The 23540-nt window shown below is 38.3% G+C and overlaps 1 protein-coding gene across 3 annotated transcripts in view; it reads right to left on the bottom strand.

Moving 5' to 3' along the window:
- Positions 1–486: 486 nt before the first annotated feature.
- The window catches only part of INPP1 (inositol polyphosphate-1-phosphatase), a 35652-nt gene continuing 12598 nt past the window's right edge, over positions 487–23540 (bottom strand). For 2 of the 3 annotated variants that reach the window (XM_064373236.1, XM_012464127.2), the window contains 5 exons: positions 9486–9752; positions 7101–7161; positions 5017–5217; positions 2643–2817; positions 487–1229 (listed from right to left, as the gene is read on the bottom strand). In XM_064373236.1, the coding sequence (XP_064229306.1) occupies positions 671–1229; positions 2643–2817; positions 5017–5217; positions 7101–7161; positions 9486–9689 (1200 nt within the window). In that variant the 5' untranslated portion in view covers positions 9690–9752 and the 3' untranslated portion in view covers positions 487–670. Of the gene's footprint in view, positions 1230–2642; positions 2818–5016; positions 5234–7100; positions 7162–9485; positions 9753–23540 lie in introns of those variants that run through there. The other variant, XM_012464129.2, reaches the window with a different exon arrangement.

Consider the following 23540-nt stretch of genomic DNA (forward strand, 5'->3'; position numbering starts at 1 on the left):
GTAAAGTGTAGTAAACATGCAAAAATTTCAGAAACCTGTTTACTCGTCGTCCCCTTCTGCCTCTGTGTGTGCCTGTGTGTCTCTCTTTCTGTTTGTCTGTGTCTTTCACTGTGTGTGTGTGTCTCTGTCTCTCCCTCCCTGTCTCTGCAAAGGGGGAGCCCACAGTGTTCCAGGATTTACTTCCTATAAGAAACGCAAGAATACTGTTGAAAGTACATAAACTTGGCTAACTTAAGCAAATTCACAGTTCTAAATGTTCTGCCAACAGGCTAAAATTGCAGATTTTTCCCTTTGGGAGGAAACAAAACTCAAGCAGACCCCTCCTGTATTCTCCTTTATATTTCAGAGAAACCTCTATTGCTTAGATGTTCAGCACGGTTTTACTAATTGAACAGAATTTTTTCCTCATTCATCCATATTTTATGAAGGGTTTCAAGCAGCACTAACAGCACAATATTCACTGTAAGAATTTCATACACCAATATAATTGCTGCATGAATGTCATTTATTGAAATTAACATTATTATGAATACAAAATGGAAAAATGCTCCTCAAAAGAGGAAGGTGAATATTAACCAGCAACAGGATAAAGCCATCTTCAAAAGACAGAGATAATGGGAAATAGTTTCACAGTTCGGCTCTATATATGTATACTGGGGTTAGAGTTCCTCTATGTCTGCATCTCTGTAGGTGCCAGGTTTTGGACCAGAAGGCTCAGGAATGTCTCCAGCCGCTTCTTGGATCTGTATGCAATGAGTCCTCCCTTGTTGGCCCACCGATCCACCCCAGCAGCACCCTCATTTTCCACGTGGTACACCAACTGTGGCAAATCAAGCCCTGTTTCTGGATTTCTTTCTAAGCATTCTTTCAAGTCTACTATTCCCCCACCCATGGCCCGCAGTATGGCATGAGCAGCACAAGAGTCCCACTTGAACGTGGTATCTTCTGAAAAGATGTAAATGTCAACCAGGCCTTGGACAACACAAAGGCTCTTATAACCAGCCCCGGCTGCCCCAAATACGCGATCTCCGCATACACGTGACAATGCAGCTTTGATAGTCTCCTTTTCACTTGTGCTAATGACGGCTGAAAAACTGGGGGAGAATGCTGCCTCGGAGCCAGTGTTTTCAGTGTGTGTTTCACTGCTGTTTCTTCTAGAGACGGTGAGCTGAAGTGAGTGCATGTTGGTCCCCATGTAAGAAAGGCCCCAGTAGCACTGTCCTTTCCACCTGTAGAAGAAAAAATTCAATTGGTGATGATGACATTTGTTTTTCATTACTCATGTCTCTTTCAAACTTAATGATATGAAAAAATACACAATTCATCATAACATAGTGAATCTTAACACCTTTAAGCCTAGAAATAGATATCGGGTAGCTAGTTTATTTCTGAAAGTTACTTACATGCATGCAGCTGTTTGAATTGCTGCAATTAGAAATGCTTTTATTTTATGGCATTATCACATCGATCTAGGACAACACTAAAACAGTGGTGAGGTTTCCAGCCTCCAGAATCACTGCAAAATTTCATTGCAACTTTTAGTATTTAAAGTTTAATAGGGAAAAAGGAATAGGTAAGTGATATCTCTTTTTGATCCACAAATATTTTACAATCCTTATAACAAGGTTTTCTTTATTTGGTAACTCCTTTTCATTTTCTTTTTCACTAGTTTCACTTTGGCCTCTAAGACAAAGAAAGATGAACTCAATGTTATTAGTTTTGGCAATAACAATAATTATAGCACCTTCCCTTTATTAATGCTTTACTTACCGTCTGTGTTGTTACATATTTACAGATAAGGAAACAGGCTTAGAGGAAGTGAGTAACTTGCTGAGGCCTGCTCAGCTAGACAGTGGTAGAATCTGCATTCAAACCTCGAAGTCTCACTCGGAATCTGTGCCATTAGCTATTGTGTTGACCACGACTATTAAAGAGCAAATGATTCTTACTTGAAGCAACTCAAGGTTCAATAAGAATATGTAATCCGATATAAGTGGAAAAATATGACCTATTTCAATAAAAAGCTGAAGCTGCTTGTTCCACTTGGACTTTGCGTTGCCCTGGAGTCAACCCCAAAGCACAGGCCATGCATCAGAGGCAACTGGGTCCTGACCACTCTCTATGCTCTGTTTAAGAGTGCATGGAACGGTGGGAGGGAGGAAGCAGAAAGAGAGTGTGAGTTAGGTTCTGATCCTGGCCATGCCTACCAATCTTTTCACTGGATAATTTTCACATTTTGTTTTGAACTTCTAAAATTATACAAAAGTTCAACTGGCTATACAGTGATGGCAGCTGTCTTATTTCCAATGTATTGGAAGAACGTTACTACCATTCTACTCATCTGGTTTGGAGTGGATTCTAGAAACAAGGAACAGAATTACTATATCCCAAATGTAAAAAACTATGACTTCTCCAAGAGAGTATTAATTTAAAAATTTCTACCAGCATGCACATGACCTCAAATAAAATTATGCAAATCCAAGATTGAAAATAGAACTTTAATTCAAACATGCAGACTTTCAATGGGAACATTCCCATGTGTGAGGTCATGGGAATATCATGTAGTGATAATCCTAACAATAAGCAAAGCTGAGGTCATAAGTTCTGAAAACCATAATATACCAAAAATGTTTGTCTTTTACCTGAGGGTGTTTGGGTCTCTTGACACAAAAGGTTGATTGATGACTCCCATCAGGGGAACCCCTGTCTGTATGTCATAGACACCAATTAAAATGGTGACACACTGAAGTCCACAGGGGAAGATTCCCTGGTTAGATTTAATGTCAGTAGAGCCTTTTATATACTGGTAAGTTGAATCTGAAAAAGGAAGTGAATGTGTTTAGATTCAGGTAAAGATTATTTAGAAGACCCTGTTCCATATCATTTCTCTCGTCTACTAATTTGGTAACCAATATTTTCTACTTTTGGACGTCACTGTATTGAATTGTTATTTGGCCTCCTGTACTTCACTGTTAAATTGCTTGCGTTTCATTTTCCTGACTATGTGAGAACTCTTGAAGGGAGAGGATGTGTCTATAGTTTCTGTGGCATAGCGCCTTGCATAGAACAGGCGTTCAAATATTTGTGACTTGCCAAAAGCACTTAAAAACTAATAACCAGAATAACTGGTGGGATTATTTAAGAACTACTGCTAATCTGAGGACTAGTACAATGTGAGATGGAAAAGTCTCCTTCCAATGGGTACAAAAAAAAGACCTACTATTTGATAGCACAGTAGGGTAACTATAATCAATAAGAACTTAATTGTACATTTTAAAATAAAGAGTGTAGCTAGATTGTTTATTACTCAATGGATAAATGGTCAAAGGGATGGATACCCCATTTTCCATGATATGCTTATTTCACATTGTGTGCCTGTGTCAAAAAATCTCATGTACCCCATAAATATATACCCCTACTATGTACCCACAAAAATTTAATAAAAAGAAAAAAAGAAAAGTCTCCTTCCAGTAATCAGTCACATGTAAAATTATCTTTTAGTATTATTATTTGGTCCCTCAAGTTAGAAGGCAGAAAGAGACAATGATGGTGGCACCAAAGGAAGAAATTAACAGTGCTCCTGTGAAACAGAGGCAGGGGAACTAGGTTTCCCCTCAAGAGATGTGCATGCCAGCAGCTGACTGCCGATGTCTAGGGAGTTACCAAACAGCTAAGGATGTGCCTGGCAAAAGATTCAAAGAGCTCGAAAACAGAATCAATTCAGGTTGGAACCAAGAAACACGAGATCTCTGTCTCTCAGAAACCATAACTGATGCCAATTTACCCTTAAATGATCAAAGATTTAGGGAAAGGTTTTTAGTTTCCGTATAGAACCCACTGGCTGAATGTGATGCAATTATCTGAAGATTAAACCCATTTCAATATCATCCTGTTAATGCACTTGTAGGACAGGAAGGGCCCAGGAAGGAGTTTATCCGCTTCTTGAATGGTCCTATTGTGTTGATTGGGAAAGAAAAAAAAAAGGAAGGGGGAGCTTCTTAAACTTATTACCTAGAACTCTGTATTAATAGCATCATTGAAGATAAAGGTTGGCTGGGTGTGGTGGGTCATGCCTATAATCCTACCACTTTGGGATGCTGAGGCAGGAAGATTGTTTGAACCCAGGAGTTCGAGACCAGCCTGGGCAACATGGCAAAACTCCTTATCTACAAAAAATATAAAAAATTAGTCTAGTGAGGTGGCATGCACCTGTGCCACCTAGTTGGGTCCCAGCTACTTGGGAGGCTGAAGTAGGAGGATTGTTTGAGCTTGGGAGGATAAGGCTATAGTGAGTTCTGACTGTGCCGCTGCACTGCAGCCTGTGCAACAAGAGACTCTGTCTCAAAAAAAAAAAGAGAGAGAAGGGTTACATTTTGAAAACAATGGGTTATAGATTATGGTCCTATTACAATAATGACCCCCCAAAATGTAGAACTTATGCAGGGCTCACAAACTGACTGCTCATGCATCACATTCAGCTTTTTGCTTAATCTGTAGAGTGTTTTTTTGATTGTTTGCTTGTTTAGCTGAATTGGTAGCCAATGTTCAGAAATTGAAATATCACACTTAAAACCTTGGATTTTGGTTTCTCTTTAAAAATCTGAAGATCTGGCCTGTATTCCCATATGGCAACAATCTACTGGAACTAAGTGTTCTTTAAATGGCATCTGTTTTCAATAGGTCATAACTGCTGTCATTTCATTCTCTCATTTACTAACCAGTCTGGTCCCTGAAGTCTTTTGAAGATAAATTAATTCATCTTTGTATGTGTGCCTGTATCTATATGTGTGTGTATACACACACCTGTTACAGATATATGTATATACACAGCTATAATATATATGTATATATGCAGAACACATGACACATAGACCTCAACTCTCATTATTTTAAAAATTTAAAATTTTAAAAACTTCTAGGAGAGTTAAACTATACTCAATAATTTTTATTTTTCAAAGCTCCTCTTCCCCTAAAAAAAAGATTGCAAATAAGAACAAACATACTCTCTATACTTACCTATGGGGTCCACCCAAATTCCCAAAGTGTCCTGTGGAACATTGATCTCTGTGGAATCCAGACTTGGGTCAGTAAAGGCAACATCCTGATGAACAACCTTGGCTAATGCTTCAGATGCCACCTTGTTACCATTGAGGACTTGGCTGAGAAGCTCTGCTGTTTCTTCCTCTGTTGAACACAGCCTCAAGGTAATCTTTTCCCCTAGGGTAAAGACAAACTATAAGCCATTACATTTCAAGAGTTTCACTGGAGAAAGAACAGAACGAGAGCGAGAGGGAGAGTGAGAGAGAGAAAGAGACAGAGAGGGAGCAAGAGAGACAGAGTAAGAGAGAGAGAGACAGTGAGTGAGACAGAGTGAGCAAGAAAGAGAGCAAGCAAGAGAGCAAATCAAAAGCTGTGCACTTAGATTAAGTGAGGGCTATATATCCATCTCAGCGGTTCCTAAGCCTGGCTGACTGCCAGAATCACCTGGCGGGGCTTCATCAAATCAGATGCCCAATGGCCACTCGCCCACTTAATGTGAATAGTAAGGAATGGGTTTCGGGAATCAAAAGACCTCCCCAGAAAAATGCCCACCTGGGCACAATTTTGTATCCCAGTTAAGGGATACATAGGCCAGTTAATAATTCCTGAATCCCTGATCATTAATCTTTTTAAAATCTGTCTTTTGACTTTTTATGTACTTAAGTCACCCTGTCTGTGTCTGAATATGTTATTGAAAAGAATTGAGGTTTTTAGCACACTGAAGTGCTTCTATTTCTTTATATGATGCTGCTTTTAACTGAAAATTGTTTATGCTAAGTAACATAAGCTGGTATATCCTAATCTTTAAATGTAGTAAACCTGTATGCCTCTAAATGGCATTCATAAATAGCTCTCCTCTGTGGAGCCCATCGAAAACCAGAACATAAGCAAAGTTGCTTTTTACAATGAAACGAGAAGTTACTGAGGCCAGGTGCCTTACCATCACTTTAAACATGCTTCTTAGACCCTTGATTAATCTGGTTTCAGCACTTGACAGAAGTGAGGGAAGAGGCTGGTAGAAATAGGCAAATTAATAGCAACAAGAAGTGACAGCAGTGGAGAAAAAAAACTGTTAAAAATTAAGAAAACATGGCACTTTGGAACTTTTTAGGTATACAGACAAATCCTCCAGCTATCTAGGTAGCTACTTCTACCCTACTTATTCCAAGGACCAGCAGTATGTAAAGCAGGTGGGAGCTTACTAGAAAGTCAGAACCTCATGCTGAGCATGGTGGCTCATGCCTGTAATCCCAGCACTTTGGGAGGCCAAGGTAGGCAGATCACTTGAGGTCAGGAGTTCGAGCCCAGCCTGGCTAACACAGTGAAACCCCATCTCTAACTAAGAATACAAAAATTAGGTGGGCATGCTGACATGTGCCCATAATCCCAGCTTCTCCAGAGGCCAAGGTAGGAGAATCGCTTGAACCCAGGAGGTGGAGGTTGCAGTGAGCCGAGATTGCACCATTGCACTCCAGCCTGGGCAACATAGCAACTCGTCTCAAACAAACAAACAAACAAAATAAAACTGAGTATTAAAAGGAAGCTTTTAGTTAGTTCAAGTACTTCACAGAGGTTCCGAGATTCAGAGAAATGATGAGGTGATTTGCTCAAGATCACACAGTATTTCAGAGCCATGGCATCCTCTGTACCTTTAGCCAAGGTTCATGGACTTCCCTGAGAGTCCACAGATGGGTTTAACCCAGGATCTGAAATTGTCTGCACAATTGTGTTGATGGGCATCTTTGGGGCATTGATAACTTACATTAGATTCCCAAAGGGCCATGCTATTTTCCCAAAGCTTGAGTTATAAATTACTTAAATGCCACAGAGTTATACCGAAAATGATACATGGACTTGCTAAATTATTCTAAGATACTACATCTCTCTACTTAAGTTAAATGGCATGATATTCTGAGGTAGAAATGGAATGAACCTTCACATTCAAATATATTATGTTTATAGTAAGAGGCTTCCAAACATTTAGCTTATAGCATAAATTGAAGATTACAATACCATATGATAATTAAGTTACAAAGACACATTAAGATTCTTATACTTACCCAAGTCATTAGTAAACTCATTGGATTCTTCGCCAAAAATATTTTTTTCCAAGCCTGGAAACTGAATGATTCAGAGTATGATGAAAAAGAAAACAAAAACCCACACACATGTTCAATTCTGAACAGATTTCAATTTTATATTTCAAATTAAATAACACAATTAGAACTGAAATTCCAAAATTTCCAATCCCAGAAGCCAATATAAGTATAAAAAATGAAGTCTGCTTGCCTCCGTGCCTAATTTTCTCATATTTTTCTGCTCTTTCACCCCTCTAGAAAGTCAAAATCATGGTAGATGGCCTGGTTCCCTTATGTCCTGTTTAGTTTGCAAAGTACTTCTAGAAACTTCATCCTCCTACTTAAGGGCGGTAGAATTTGAATATTTGCAAAGGACATGTTTTAACTGTTGCTCTTAAACAGCATCCTAGTAGCTTATACAAGGTAATTTTGTTGATCAAGTATGTAAAAGCACGACTTGAGACCAGACAGAAGGGGTTAGAGGATAACATTCGATTTCGTTTTCATTTTCAGGCATTTGTTTCCCCATTCTCAGCTGTATCATCATTCAGTCTAGGAATGGGATATGAAAAAAGGGAGATTTTATGGAACAACAGTTTAAGCATCAATATATAGAGTGAATAAACGGAGTCAAGTAAGGATCTTCTGTCATCTCTGTATGATCACGAAGCTTTCTGATACATTTTGCTTCTGATCCTCTCCGTAGTAAAGATAATTTTTCTCAAAATATATGCTAAATGTTGATACACATGATGTTCTCAGGGAACAAAGCAAGGACATGCTTCAAATATTTGGACTCAGTCATTTGCAGATGACCAATAGCTTTCGTAATGCCTACAACCACTTACTATTCGTATTATTTTGTGGGACGGTACAAATCAACAAGGGCTGGCAGCCATCCCATTCATCAAGGACTGAAGATCAGTCTCCCGAGCCTGCTTAAAGACCTGTTCTGAGACTACAGGACATAAGGCCACGAAACAAAGATATTTTATACAGCTAAAATAGAATATCATTTATTTTAGGTCATGAATAAACCACTGCTTGAACTTTTTATAATGCTTTGAGGCAAATATTAGCTCGTAAAAATTAATTTTGATACATTTTTAACCCAGTTGCTCAACCATCCCTTGCACCCAACTATGTTGATAAGTAAAAAAACAAAAATAAACTTGTTTCCTTTAGTTTCTCAGAGCCAAATGTTATATGACATGAAAAAGTATAATTTGTAGAGATTTCACGATGACATTTAGTCTCTTCGCCTGTGGTCGAGATTTCACTCAAACAATTCTAAATGATTCTCAATATTTTGAGAATTTCATGGAAATTATTCCAATATTTTATAATGCTTTCTGCCACGAAGTTCTATTCTCTCAAATGTAATGGTTAGATTATTATATAAAAGGCAATATAGTATTGCAAAGAACACAGAACCTGGAGTCAATCAGCCTGTGTTCAAAAACTGGCCCTACCATTTACTTGCTGTGCAACCTTAGGCAAGTTACTTAACCTCTCTGTGCCTCCCTTTTTTCACCCATTATATTGTAATAGTAGTTCTAACTTCATCAAATTGTTGTAAGAGTTAAATAAGTTAATATATTTAAAGACCTTAGAATAGTGGCTGGCACACAGCATTTATTTATGCTGCTAGTATCATTATTTCTACTTATTAGTACAGTTTCTTTCTCTAGTCAGCTCCAGAAAGTTAAAGTCACAATCATTGTTACATTAATATATAAACATCTTTATATGTTTAGAACAGAGAACAACATTTTTCTACTAGAATAAAGGAGACTTTAAGTCTCTAGCTACAATCTCATAACTGAAGCAACCAGTAGATAAATGATGAGATCCACAAGGTATGACTTAATATATCAAGTTTAAAAAAAAACAGGTTACAAAGCAGTGTGCTCTCATTTCTGTTGTAATACATGTTCGTGTCATGTACGCACATACACATAGGAGGAAAACGTTCTAATATTTAGCAAAGCGTAGCTGTGGTTGTCTCCAGTGGTAGGATTAAGAGCATTCTTATTTTTGCTTATTTTCCAGAAAACATGTATTATTTTTTAAGAAGAAATTCGTTAGTAAATGAAAGGTTCCATACTGAAGTGTTTATTTCTAGGTATTAGAATTGTGAGTGATTTTTATTTTCTTATTTGATTTTTTGTATTTTAAAGATACCCTGCAATGAACATTTTGTCAATATTGTAATCACAACAAGGAGGAAAAAAATCCAAGATGTTTACTTGAATTCAAGGTGCTAGTATTCTGACAGGAGTGAGGGGAGCAAAAGGCATGCATTCTATGACGGGAAAGACACAGATGCAACTGTTTTGCAATTACCTTGGCTGTGACCTTTCTTACCTTGTTCTCCATATTCTGTTTTATAACTTCCTGTACCAGTACATCAGCCAGCGTCTTGAAATCAACTGCAAACTTCTTGTTCTTTTCTCCCTCTTTCTTTTCTTCGATCAGCAGCTGAAAGAGGGCTTCCTGCTGCCTGCACGCCCGGGCAATGTTAGCAGCCTTCTCGGAGACACAGAGCAGCTCCCGAAGGATATCTGACATTTCTGAACCTTGCTTTGCAGTTGCAGCTGCTGGCGGAATTGGCACCCACCTCTGGGCCGATGGCTGGAAAAATACAAGAATGTGAAAGAGAAAGCAGTTCAGAGAGTGATGTCAGGGTGCCTCTGGAACTACTCACAACCCATCTGGCAGTCAACCTGGTCAGCCTGGTGACAGCTAGTATGTATCATATTCACATCCTCAGTGTGGAAGACTCTAGATATAATCTAAAATATGAGGCGTATTGTTTTAAATCTTGAAAAAAAATATTAACACTCTCAAAAATATACCAAGAATTAATTCTCGGTGACAGAAAAATCTTTGAATGAAAATCTAAATCTCTAGAGAGACAGGCAGATAGACACACAAGCGCCATGCTAAAGGCAAGCCAAATTCTTGTAATGACCTTAGAACTATCACATAGGCTTAGCAGCAGTATTGAAGTAGTGCTTTGTTTCACCCTATGGGAAGAAGGGAGAAGAAATGGATGAAGACTTATGTTTTCAGTTCTGGGGCAACTTTCTAAAGTACTAAGCACCAGACCAGCTAGCATCGTTTTTTTCCCCCCTGAGACAGGGGCTCACTCTGTCACCCAGGCTGGAGTGCAGTGGTGTGAACACAGGTCATTGCAGCCTTGACCTCCTGGGCTCAAGTCATTCTCCCACCTCAGCCTCCTAAGTATCTGGGACTACATACAGGTGTATGCCACCACACCAGGCTAATTTTTATATTTTTTGTAGAGATGGAGTTTTACCACGTTGACCAGGCTAATCTCAAACTCTTGGGCCCAAGTGATCCTCTTACCTCGGCCTCCCAAAGTGCTGGGACTACAGGTGTGAGCCACCGTGCCTGGCCTCAGACTAGCAAGCACTGTGTGTCCTGCAAGACTCTGAGGTCATCTTAGGCTAGTAGCATAAGCCATCTCACTGCCAACTCCCTCACACCCCATTACAAAAAAAGTCCCACTGGCCGGGCGCTGTGGCTCACACCTATAATCCCAGCACTTTGGGAGGCCGAGGCAGGTGGATCACGAGGTCAAGAGATCAAGACCATCCTGGTCAACATGGTGAAACCCCATCTCTACTAAAAATACAAAAATTAGCTGGGCATGGTGGCGCACGCCTATAGTCCCAGCTACTCGGGAGGCTGAGGCAGGAGAATTGCTTGAACCCAGGAGGCGGAGGTTGCGGTGAGCCGAGATCGCACCATTGCACTCCAGCCTGGGTAACAAAAGCGGAACTCCATCTCAAAAAAAAAAAAAAAAAAAAAAGTCCCACTATCTATGCTGCTCCTTTACCGAGTAAAAGGTTGAATATTGAAGTGAAACATGCAACTTGTTGAGACTTGAAAAGTTCTGACTTCTAAGAGTGTTATGCTATCATACCTTGATTATGTCTTTTGGGGCTTTCTTATTAATTAGGAGAGAAACAGTTCTCATGTTTAAGAGTAGCTACCTCTTACTGAAAAAGCTTGAAAAATTCCTATCTCATGAGAATTACTGTGAGTATTATCAACCCTGTTTAAAGTAAAGCTGAAGCATAGCAAGGTTAAGTAACTTCTTCAGGGTTACAGAAGGTTAAACTGCAAAGCTTGGCATTGCTCCTACACAGAAGCCCAGGCTCGTTATTATCATAATAAAGTTTCCTTCATTAAAAGACATTCCCTTAATAGGCCAGGTATGGTGGCTCATGCCTGTAATCCCAGCATTTTGGAAAGCCAAGGCAGGTGGATCACTTGAGGTCAGGAGTTCAAGAACAGCCTGGCTAACATGGTGAAACACAGTCTCTACTAAAAGTATAAAAATTAGCCAGGGCTGGGCACAGTGGCTCATGCCTGTAATCCCAGCACTTTGGAAGGCTGAAGTGGGTGGATCACCTGCGGTCAGGAGTTTGAGACCAGCCTGGCCAACGTGGTGAATCACTACTTAAAAAAAAATACAAAAATTAGCCAGATGTAGTAGCTTACACCTGTAGTCTCAGCTACTCAGGAGGCTGAGGCATGAGAATTGCTTGAACCTGGGAGGCAGAGGTTGCAATGAGCCGAGATTGCACCACTGCACTCCAGCCTGAATGACAGAGCAAGACTCTATCTCAAAAAAAAAAAAAAAAAGAAAGAAAGAAAGAAAGGAAAAATAAGAAGAAATTCCCTTAATGGATTCTGGGAGCCTAAGAATTAGTACAATTCTGAAGACATGGATGCAATGGGAGTAAGTTGTAATTTGTCATAGTTGGTCTTAAACAATTTTGCTAAAAAACATGTTCTCTTAAGATTATAGGTCAACTACTATGAGAAACATGTCCAGTCTCAGTAGTAATAAAAGAAAAGGGCACACAAGCAATGAGACATCCCTTTTCACTATTGTATGTTTTAAAGTTTACATTCCCTCTTGGAGATGTGGTGAAACAGGTGCTGATGCTGTGCTAATGGGCATGCAAACAAGTTAGGTTTCCAGAGGGCAATTTGACAAAAACGTGTCAAGATCCCTATAAATGTTACTGCCTTTAGTCAGTAACTCCAGTCTTTTCTCAATTTGTGTTAAGGAAATCAGAGCTGAATTAAAATATTTCTACACAAGGAGGATTAATATTACAACAAATTGAAAATAATCTTAAATATTGGTAAAGCATAAAATACTAGTCAGTAAAATCATGTTTTTGAAGAATATTTAATAATATGGAAATATGTCAATGAACTAATGTTAAGTGGAAAAACTACCTATGACCATATATAATTTGAGAGTATGTTATCCATTTGTGTTTATACACATATACAGAAAGAGCTTGAAAGGAAGATTAGGAGGTGATGTTTTAATGGTAGTTATAACTGAATAATGGAATTATGGATGACTTTTTTTCATTATGCATTTCTATAATTTTCAAATACTCTACAGTAAATATATAGTGCTTTTATAACAAGAAATTACATTTTTAAATATCTTGGGGCAATTAACTATGAAGGTATAAAAATGTCTCAGCTCCTTGAGGCAAATATCTAAATAAAATGAGACTGTAGTAATAAGGCAAAAAGCTTTCAGGTGATAGAAAGGACCTAGGGAAAACTAAAACAAAAACACCTGCCTACTTAAAAGCCTTTTATTTTAGGAATGAACGCTATGTAAAGATTTACTTTAGTTGACTTGAATCTAAACATTAGGAAAAACAGTTGCATTAATAAAGCTGAGGCACATTACCTTAGAAATAATTGATGGCACATATAACCTTAATTTTTATTTCTTGGTAAATATTCTGTGGTTATTATAAGGCAGAAGAATCAATGAACCAACAGTATCTAAATACTTTTTATCTTCATAACAGCATGAAGATCTCAAGGAGTCCAATTTAAAAGCTTTCAAGATAAACAATATCAGCACTGTTTATTCAGATATTAATATAATTTTTTTTTTCTGAAAAGAAACTACTAACTACACTTTGAATGACCAAGAAATGCTCCTTATAGCACCCTAAGAACACTCAGGCGAGCTACTCACCCTGGCGAAGCTCCAGAAATCACCACCACTCCCATCTCTCACAAAGAAAGCTCATCAATTTAACCCTGGTGAGTTTCAGCACAGGTGCTGCAGTAATCTGGAGTTTGCCCTCTTTGGGCCCAACCCTTATTTTCTCAATAATGATCACTCTCACCTGCCCTGAGCAGTTGCTGCTTAGCGAGCACAGCAACATGACCAATGGGAAAAAACTACTGGCTATTCACTGCAGCCCGATAATGAACAGGTCTACAGATTTTAGGAATTCCTCATAACACAATAATCAGGTTTTCAGTTCCAAAGTTATCCCAGAGTTTACTCTTTGATTTGGCCCTAGGCAACACTGTCATATTTTGTCAAGCTCCAGGTTGAACTGCTCAGTTTCAGATTGAAACCACTTTTTATTCAGCTACTTCCCTCTCTCCAAGGCCCTAGCTCTCCATATATCCTTAACTCAGTTCACACAGGCAGGCCACAACCCTGAGGGGAGCGTTGCACAATTCATCCTCACCTCGAATGACTCAACTTGAAATAATTTGTCTGCAGAGAAACTGAAGGGTACATCTAATGCAGAATTTCTTCTTCCATTTTATCAGTACATTTTATTAAAACTCATGGAAATTATCTTTCAGATGATTTTTAAAATTTTTAATTTATTGTTCAACTTTTATTCTAAGTTCAGGGGTACATGTGCAGGTTTGTTATATAGGTAAAACCATATCATGGGGTTTGTTGTACAGATTATTTCATCACTATTGGGTACTAGGCTTAATACCTGGGTGATGAAGATTATTTTGTTAAGAGTAAGTTTACATACTCATTGTTCACCTAAGATAGTCTTATTTCAACATTATGAATAAAAATGATTACAGACTTATAATTAGCAAGTTATGGTATTTACCATAATGTAATAGCCTTGCCCATAGAAGAAATTCCTTTTGATTAGTATTTCTCAATGGATGCTCTGAGAATTACCTGTACCAGAATGACCCAAGTTGCCTTCTAAAACGAGAGATTGCCGGACTCCACCCCAGCTTAGTGAATCAGATCTCTGAAGACAAGGCCTAGGAATCTGTATTTTTGTCAGCACCCTGTGTAACTCTAAACACTGAGATCTAATAGCTCCAGTTCTCCAAGTTGCTTATGTTTCTTTACCTCTATGCTGGCAATTTTAGTGGCAGCTGGCATCTGCTGGCAGGTATCTTGGTGAAACAATGTAGGTACAATGGTTTTGCTGTCTGCTATTCTTGTGCAGAGATAGGTTAAAATTGAAATAGCTAACATTTACTAGGTGTTTACTATATGCCAGGCGTCCTTCTAGGCACTTTACATGTATTAACTCATTTAATTCTTATATAACCTGAGGAATTAGGTACTATTATCTCCATTTTGCAGATGAAGAAACTGAGGCACAAGGTGATTGTTTACTGAAAATCACACACCTAGGAAGTCGTGGGACAAGATTCAAACCTAGGCAAGCTGGCAGAAGCCCACACTGTTGACCAGTACTCTAGCTAATGAAATATTTCATCAATTGTTAGCTAACAAAATAAGGGAAAAATTAGCAATTGTTGGATAATAATCATAAGTACATTGCTACCATCAGGTACATTATATAGCAAAAAAACAAAAACAAAAAACCCTAGTTGATATCTTTCACTAGTTTGATCATTTTAAGTCACTATTTGACTTCCCTTTTACTCTCAGAAAAACCTTTTCTCCAGCTAATCTTCAGCTTCTGTTAAGGACCCTTCTGGATAGTAAAAGTTCATCTGTTATATTCCACTGATGTCTCCCTTAACTGTCATGGTGATGATGGCAGGGGGCATGCCCCATATCTAAGTCTTCTGGTTTTCATTTGTTAAGACTGGGTAGCTTAACAATAAAACCTTACTTTCTCACAGTTCTGGAGGCTGGAAGTCCAAGAGCAAGGTGTCGGCAGGACTGGTTTCTCCTGAGGCTTTGCTCCTTGGCTTGCAGATGGCCCCTCCTCACTGTGGCCTCACCTGGCCTTGCCACTATGGGTGTTAATCTCTGGCATGTCTCCCTCTTCTTACAGGGACACCAGTCAGACTGGATTAGGATCCGCCTATATGACCTCACGTAAACTTCAAAGGTCCTATCAGCAAGTACAGTCCCATTCTGAGGTACTGGGGGTTAGGGCTTCAACATGTGAAATTTGAAGGAACATAATTTAGCCCCTAACACCTCTCCTGAAAGAGACGCGTTGGTTACCTTAGCAACCCAATCTATTAGCTGATGCACAATCTATTCCTTTGTGTTTTGTTTTCTGGCCAAAAGTAAAAACAGGATAGTGTTTTCTTCCCCATTTATGTGGTTAATAAGAATATCTCTGAGGCAGTCATTCCCGCTAAGAATTATTTGCTTTAGCAGCGAAATAATTAATATTGCAGTAAATCTCTCATAAGCCTAGTTTCGTAACAATCTATTTCAAATCACATTTCAGCAAAATGGGCTTAAAGAAGTTCCATTCCTCCTATCTCAAACCAAATGTATGTATCTATATGTTTAATATAAAATTGTGTCACAATGTCAGGCAGAATTAGGGTGTCTTTTGTTTTTGTAGGATTGTCTAGTTTAGTTGGAGAACTACTAAAGGAATTGAAGTATGTCAGAAGGAAAAAAGGCTAAGAGTTTTCTTAGAAACCCCAACCTCTAAACAAAGATAAATCTTGAGTTTATAGCCATCCTACTATCTTATCAGAACAACAGAGGTTTAAAAATCCTGTCTGAGTAATTTAGACATATTTCAGATAGGGTAAACTATATAGTGGGAAATACACAGGCTTTGGAATCAGAAAGACTGGGTTCAAAACCTAGCTCTGCCACTAATTAGCTGTGTGTCATCAGGTATTTACTTACCCTCTCTGAGACTCTCCGTCTTTAATATAAAGACAATAGTTAGCTTGCAGTGATGGTGTGAAGATCAAATGAGATATTTCTGGAAAAGTACCCAGCACAGACCTTTACACATGGCAGATAATAAATGATAGCTATGACTATGAAATGCAACCTTATAGAAACCACAGTCACATGTCTTTACTTGAGAAAGTAAGAGGTTGGCAAGTTTATATGGGTCACTGAAACCTTTTCTTAAAATTTACTAGTCCATTAAATCCAAAGCCTGGGAACTACTTGTAATTCTCTGAGTAACCCAAATAAAGTTCTTTTATGTAGGCCAGATTTGATTGCTTCAGTTTCTGGGCATCTGGGTGGAAACTCTGGCTCCTAGAGGCTGAGACTACTCTGGCTTCATGGCAGCCAATCTATGACTGGCTTGGGAGAGCCACTTTTTTCTGTCAAGGGAGATATTTGATGAGGATTCTAGGGCCCAGAGTGCTCCTTCTTATGTGAAGAGCCTGGTTGCAGCAGAAGCTGGCTGTGCCCTTTTGTTGTTCACAGTGACAGAAGGGTGACCACATAGATAAGGGTCTGCCACAATACAGAACTGCTCTCTAATCAATAGGCAAGGGTGTCAAAGCACTTCTGTTGACATTCCCTTCTTCCAGCAGATAATTCAACACTTTACAGAGCCCACATTTTTGTCCTTTGCACATTGACTCCACCCCACCCCTATGGTTTACATCCTGAATTCTGTCTCTCACTCATCTGAGGAATGGCAATGTGAAGCTATTGTGTGGTGGCCCTGCCTGACAGCTATTGCTGCTAGGGGAAAAGGCCAAGCTTCCACGAAATATCTGGGTGTTTTACAAGAAGGTGCTTCTCATGACCTTTTCTAAGGGGGTACAGCTGTCCAGGAGTCTGTGTAGGTGGCCACATGATGGCAGTGGCCGAGGCTCTATTCAGATCACATTGCTGTTGTAGGAGAAACATCGACTTCGTCCCACCTCTCCTTTGCTCCATACTTAAGGGCTGCTTCGGGGAGTAGTTTTCAAGATTGGAGACTGTTTGTGTAGAAGGGACAGGGGAACAGAAGTGGGCCCACACTAAATATGGACAGGGGGTTCGGTTTGTTGTGGAACTTGCTAATAGTAGCCTCCCCTGAGATTCCTGTGAGGCCAGAGGGAAACTACTACAAGCCTTACTAGAGATTTGCAATACTGCCTTTTAGCTCATTGGAAATTGTTTTCCCGGTGTATAAGCCATGTACAACTTTCAGACATTTCACTGTCAAACATTTTTCAGGATCCAATAAATATTACAGTTTGGGACTGCCTGTACTTTTTGGGTCTTACTTCATGTTGATCAGGGTGACGTTCCTGTCATTACTTCATGGGCTCTGATTAAGTTTAGCCTTTTAGCAGCCGATTTCACACTATCCATTCACTCTCCTGCTCTGGGAAGATTGTAAATTTGCACATGCTCCTCCCTCTGGTTGACATGCCCTTCTTCCTGCTTTCTCTATCTAATGCTCACTCACATTCTCAGAATCAGTTCAAGGGCAAAAAGCTTGAATAGGCACTTCATAAAAGAGGATATCCAAGTGGCCAATAAACATACAGGAACACAGTCTACCATATTAGTCATCAGGAAGACGCAACTTAAAATCTCAACAGAGTGTTGCTATGTATGCAATGGAATAGCTAAAATAAAAAAGACTGAAAATTTCAAGTTTTGCTAAGGGTATGGAGCAACAGAAACTTGTATGCACTGTGGGCATGAATGAAATTGGTATAATCATTTTGGAAAACTATTTGTAATTTGTTGACTATAAGTATAATTTATATCCCAGCAATTTCCTTTGTAGATATTTACCCAAAGTTTCCTTCAGAAGACATTTCTGACTCCTCCTCCATCTTAGGCACCTGGGCCATGGGAGAATGGAGATGGGCCAAATCTCTATCCCAGCTTTCCAACACTCTCTGCATTGGTTTAGTCTATGCTCTGTCTGACAAGAGATTTAAATGCATGTGGTGTCTTATGACTCGTAGTACATAACTCAGAGGTGTTCAATAAATGTTGGCTGATGAATTTTCCCTTAGCTTTGTAAATACAGAATTCATCCTTGTCACACTGTTTATTATACTTGGATTCTATCAGCATTAGGCACATGGGCCCATGTTTGTATAAAAGTCTACATATATTCTCTATTCATTTACAAGAACAAACCAAGGCTGTATTTGAATTACTAGCAACTGAACCACATTTTTGGAGCACCAAATCAGAATCTAAAATTATCCCCTTTCATCTAGAGGTGACCTATCTGTGACAAGATTAATTTAATTAAATCACTCAAAATAGTAAGTTTAATTTGATCTTGTGAGAAAAGATATTAAATATGGTATATGTGAATCCTTTATTTAACCCTAACATTTCTCCCTCTTTCCTACCTAACCTTCAAACTTCAATTTCACCTCAGTGATGACATACACACCATTCTCAGCTGGTAAGTCTACGCTTGCTCTATTGTGAGGCCACCAATGGACCACATTAGCCTACATTTTTGCTCACTGAAGCTACTCAAAGCAATAGACTACAAAGATGTCCCTTGTTCTCAAATGTTGTTCTGATAGCTAGTAGATGGAAGCCTTACTAAAGCAGTGTTTTCCAAATCAGTTAAGATCAAGAACTAATTAAGACACATTAAAAATATAGACTTTTAGAAAGGGGAATGTTGGCAATTTTTAGCCAGCAATTGAAGGAAACACCAGGTGCAACAGTCAGCTCCACCCTCACTGGTTACTTAAGAACAGAACAGGGAATCCCATGGCTACTGCAACTGAGAAGCCTTGTTCCACTAAGAATCAAATTATATTGCATTTTTGTAAAACAAATCAAATGCTCTGGGAAAAAAAGTTGATCTATGTAATAAGTATTTCATAATAACATAACAATTGTATAAAGAATGAATTTCAGATACTTCTCAGAACTCCTTTGAAAACTGTGAAAAAGTATTCCATTTAGAAATGCTTTAAAATTTGGTCTGGCAGGGTAGCTCACACCTGTAATCTCAGCATTTGGGGGGGATGAGGCAGGTGAATCTGAGCTCAGGAGTTCAAGACCAGCCTGGCCAACATGGCAAAATCTCATCTCTACTAAAAATACAAAAATTAGCCAGTCATGGTGATACATGCCTACAATCCCAACTACTTGGGAGGCTGAGGCAGGAGAATTGCTTGATGCTGGGAGGTGGAGGCTGCAGTGAGCCGAGATGGGCCAAATCTCTATCCCAGCTTTCCAACACTCTATGCATTGGTTTAGTCTATGCCACTGCACTCCAGCCTGGGTGACACAGCGAATTCTATCTCAAAAAAAAAAAAATAAGTAAATAAAAATACTTTAAAATGTGATAGTGACCTTACTTTTTAAACTCCCTTTTTCGTAGTTGGAAGTATTTTCACTAAAGAGAAACTTTGTCCATTTATATATTTTTCTATTTGCTGTGTTCCAACTACAGTATATTTTTAAGTTTTTGTATGCTAGGAGATGTTTTTAGAACCCTGGTGTCACAAATGAAACCTGAAATCAGATAGTATATAAATAGAAGCAGGTTCAATGTATAACTACCTTAACTATCAGAAAGAATAAATTTTTTAAAAACACAAATTTGATGCATAATTCAAGGCAGAAAAAAGATCAGATGTATGGTTTGTAGCAAGAATCTTTTCCAATAGAATATTATTTATAGTTTTGATCATTGTTAATCAGAATCTAGAATCTTATTAATTTATTTGTATTTTCATTTTTCAGACAAGGTTTCACTTCATCACCCAGGCTAGAGTACAATGGTACAATCTTGGTTCACTGCAACATCCAGCTCCCAGGCTCAAGTGATTCTCCTGCCTCAACCTCCCAAGTGGCTGGGACTACAGGTGCATGCCACCATACCTGGCTAATTTTTGTATTTTTAGTAGAGATGGTGGCCGTGTCAGCAAGGCTGGTCTCAAACTCCTGATCTCAGGTGATCCACCCACCTCAGCATCCCAAAGTGCTGGGATTACAAGCATGAGCCACCACACCTAGCCTTAATCTTCAATCTATTTTGAATGTTTCCTTTTGAATGTAACATTTTTCATTAATTAAGGAAGATTCCCAAGTCAATTTATCTTTCCTTTAGAACTCATGCCATGCTAACTGGAGACACCAACTCCTTTAACACTACTTATTGTCTGGATGGGTCTGGATGGGCCTGCACAGTGTACAGTAGAAAGATCCTTAGGACACAGGAGAACTGGCTTTTAGGCTCTGTTTTTCCAATCAGGTATATAACCTTGGTCATGTGATATAAGCTCTCAGGGACGTGTTTTCCCAATTTTGTAAACATAAAAAAGGAAAAGAAAAGCGGGACAGAGAGGATGGATTGGATGATTGCTATGATCTGTTAACGTTCAAAACTTCTCTCTGTTTTTTATATCTACTTTCCATATAAAAGAGGCTGGGAAATATTATTCAGTCTTAAAAAGAAAAACAATTCTGATACAGGCTACAACATGGATGAACCTTGAAGATGTTATGGTACATGAATAAGCCATACTGAAAAGGACAAATACTGTATGATTCCACTTATACGAGGTGCCCAGAATGTCAAATTCGTAGAGGCAGAAAGTAGAATCGTGATTACTAGGGCTGGGAAGAGAGGGTAGAGTCACTGTTTAATGGGTATAGAGTTTTAGTTTGAGATGATGAAAAAGTTCTCATGAACAGTGGTGATGGTTGCATAACAATATGAATGTACTTCATGCCACTGAGTTATAATTTGAAAATGGTTAAAATGATAAATTTGATATTAGACATTTTTACTATAGTATTTTTAAGTTAAAGAAAAACCAAAAAATTACAGGTTTAGAGAAATGCACATTTCGAAAGCTTTTGATGTTTATCATCTATGTAACAAAGGCATAATAAATATTTGTTGACTTATATTTTTAAAAAACAAGTGGGGGTAGTAGTAGGAAAATTAGATTTAAAGAAGGGCACTGGGTTATTTGTCTTTAAGTTGATTTTGTAGTAACCACACCGGTTTTTTAATACAGATGACCTTTGAACAACATGGGTTTGGACTGCGTGGATCCACTTACATATGGATTTTTTTCAACCAAACACAGATCAAAAATAGAGTCAGTGAGATTTGAAACCCAAGTATATGGAGGACTGACTTTTCACATATGTGAGTTCTGACTTTTCACATATGTGAGTTCTGCAGGGCCAAATGCAAAACTTGAGTATGAGCAGATTTGGGTATAAGTGGGCAATCTGGGAACCAATCCCCTGTGTATGCTGAGGGACAACTGTACTTATGTTGTATGTTTATACACAGGTAGCTCCATAACTTACGATGGGGTTACATCCTGATAAACTAAGTTGAAACTATCCTAAGTTGAAACTACATTTAGGCGGGGTGGGGTGGCTCACACCTGTAATCCTAGCACTTTGGGAGGCCAGGGTGGGCAGATCACCGGAGGTCAGGAGTTCAAGACCAGCCTGGCAAACATGGTGAAACCCTGTTTCTACTAAAAATACAAAAATTAGCCGGGCATGGTGGTGGGTTCCTGTAATTCCAGCTACTTGAGAGACTGAGACAGGAGAATTGCTTGAACCTGGGAAGTAGGGGTTGCTGTGCGCCAAGATTACACTATTGTACTCCAGCCTGGGCAACAAGAGTGAAACTCTGTCTTAAAAAAAAGAAAAGAAAAAGAAAGAAAATACATTTAATGCACCTAAACTACTGAGCATCGTAGCTTAGCCTAGCCTGCTATAAATGTGTTCAGAACATTTACATTAGCCTACAGTTAGGAAAAATCAATCTAACACAAAATATATCTTATAATACAGTATGGAAAATCTCATGTAATTTATGGAATATTGTACTGAAAAGTGAAAAACAGGATGGTTATATGGGAACTCAAAGTACAGTTTCTACTGAATGCATATCGCTTTCACACCACTGTAAAGTCAAAAAATCCTAAGCGGAATCATCATATATTGGGGACCATTTGTAGAGCAGTTTGGGGTATGGGTGAAGAGGTTCAGGGATATTATGACGAGGGCCTAAAGCTCCCCATCCAAGTCAGTCCTTGGTGTACCATGGTTCTCTCTCTGAGGCCATAATGCCTTGAAGAGCAGGATACACATTCCATCTCCCAGTGACACACAGTGGGAGTTCTACAGGTGGACTGATTTTCATTCCATTAGAGATAAACATGTCTGCAAGGACTTTCTTGCACCAAAATTAATCTGTAAGAAACAATTTATTATGCAAATTTTAGGATTATAACAATTAGAAAATGCAATTTGAAGGAGTTCTTTACAGTGTTTCTAGATGGCTATTATTATTTTTTTGGCAAGATAAACAAACTACTTAAAAAATATATTTCCTGAATGTCATAGTAAGAAAACAGAGGTCATAGATCATCCATTGTATCATTTTGGCAGAGTGGCTTTAGGGGTATGTCTCTTTGCATTTTATTTACTCTTCTACTTTGTACAAGCAAATATTTATTTTTAATAAGTACTTATAAAACATTGCATAAAGCAATATAGAATACTGAATGTAATGTTTTCGTTTAAAGGAACATGATAAAGAAATATTTACAGTACCTTTTACTTGAAAAGTTCAAAGTACTAAGAAAATATAAATGGCTCATCAAAGACACATTAAATATACTAAGTGCATTTACGCTCTTGCTGATCCTGCAACCATAGATAAATGTCTAAGCTGGTTCATATTTATCCTCTTGATCTGATTATTTTTATTTCCCCATTCTTTGTTATTCATGAGGCTTATAATCAGCCACGTTTTACAGACATTGTATTATTCCCAGATCAAACTGGGATTACAAGTGAATATATGTGATTTGTGTAAATTCCCAGGAATTAACTAGAGAGTTTTTCTAGAACTTGGAAGATCGCATCCTCATTTTAAGAGTTGCTGATAATGAAAAGTTATGGCATCACTTTAAGTTATACTTTCCTTAAGCAATATTAAAATGATAATTTTCTTTGGTCATTTGAATTTAACTCCCTTGATATTAATTATCACTCTCATTTGCGTTGAGGGAAGGCTAATATTGTCACTTTAGAAGAAAACTGCAAGTTTAAACGTCTATTGGTAAAGGTGGCAAATACTGAAATTAACTTAAACATGGATAATTAATTTAGTGTATTTTAAATATTTAGTTGGTTAAAAATAAAAACAAATGAGCAAACAACACACACTCTCCTACTCAACCTCCAAAAACAAAAGGAGAAAGAAAAGGAATGTTAAGAGGAAGAAAGAAAAGGAAAATAAATTCTGACATTTTCTATTGTGGTAACTCATCTTGTCAAATTATTTTATAGATATTTAATACTCTGTTTTGTTAATTTTTATATATACAATTGACCAAGTTTTATGGCTAAGTAAATTTTGTTTTTTAATAGGGTTGGGAGTCATTTTTTAAAAAGCTACA

This window comes from Aotus nancymaae, unplaced genomic scaffold (genome assembly GCF_030222135.1).
Source record: "Aotus nancymaae isolate 86718 unplaced genomic scaffold, 86718_ANA_hifiasm-v0.15.2.pri h1tg000008l, whole genome shotgun sequence".
Lineage (NCBI taxonomy): Eukaryota > Metazoa > Chordata > Mammalia > Primates > Aotidae > Aotus > Aotus nancymaae.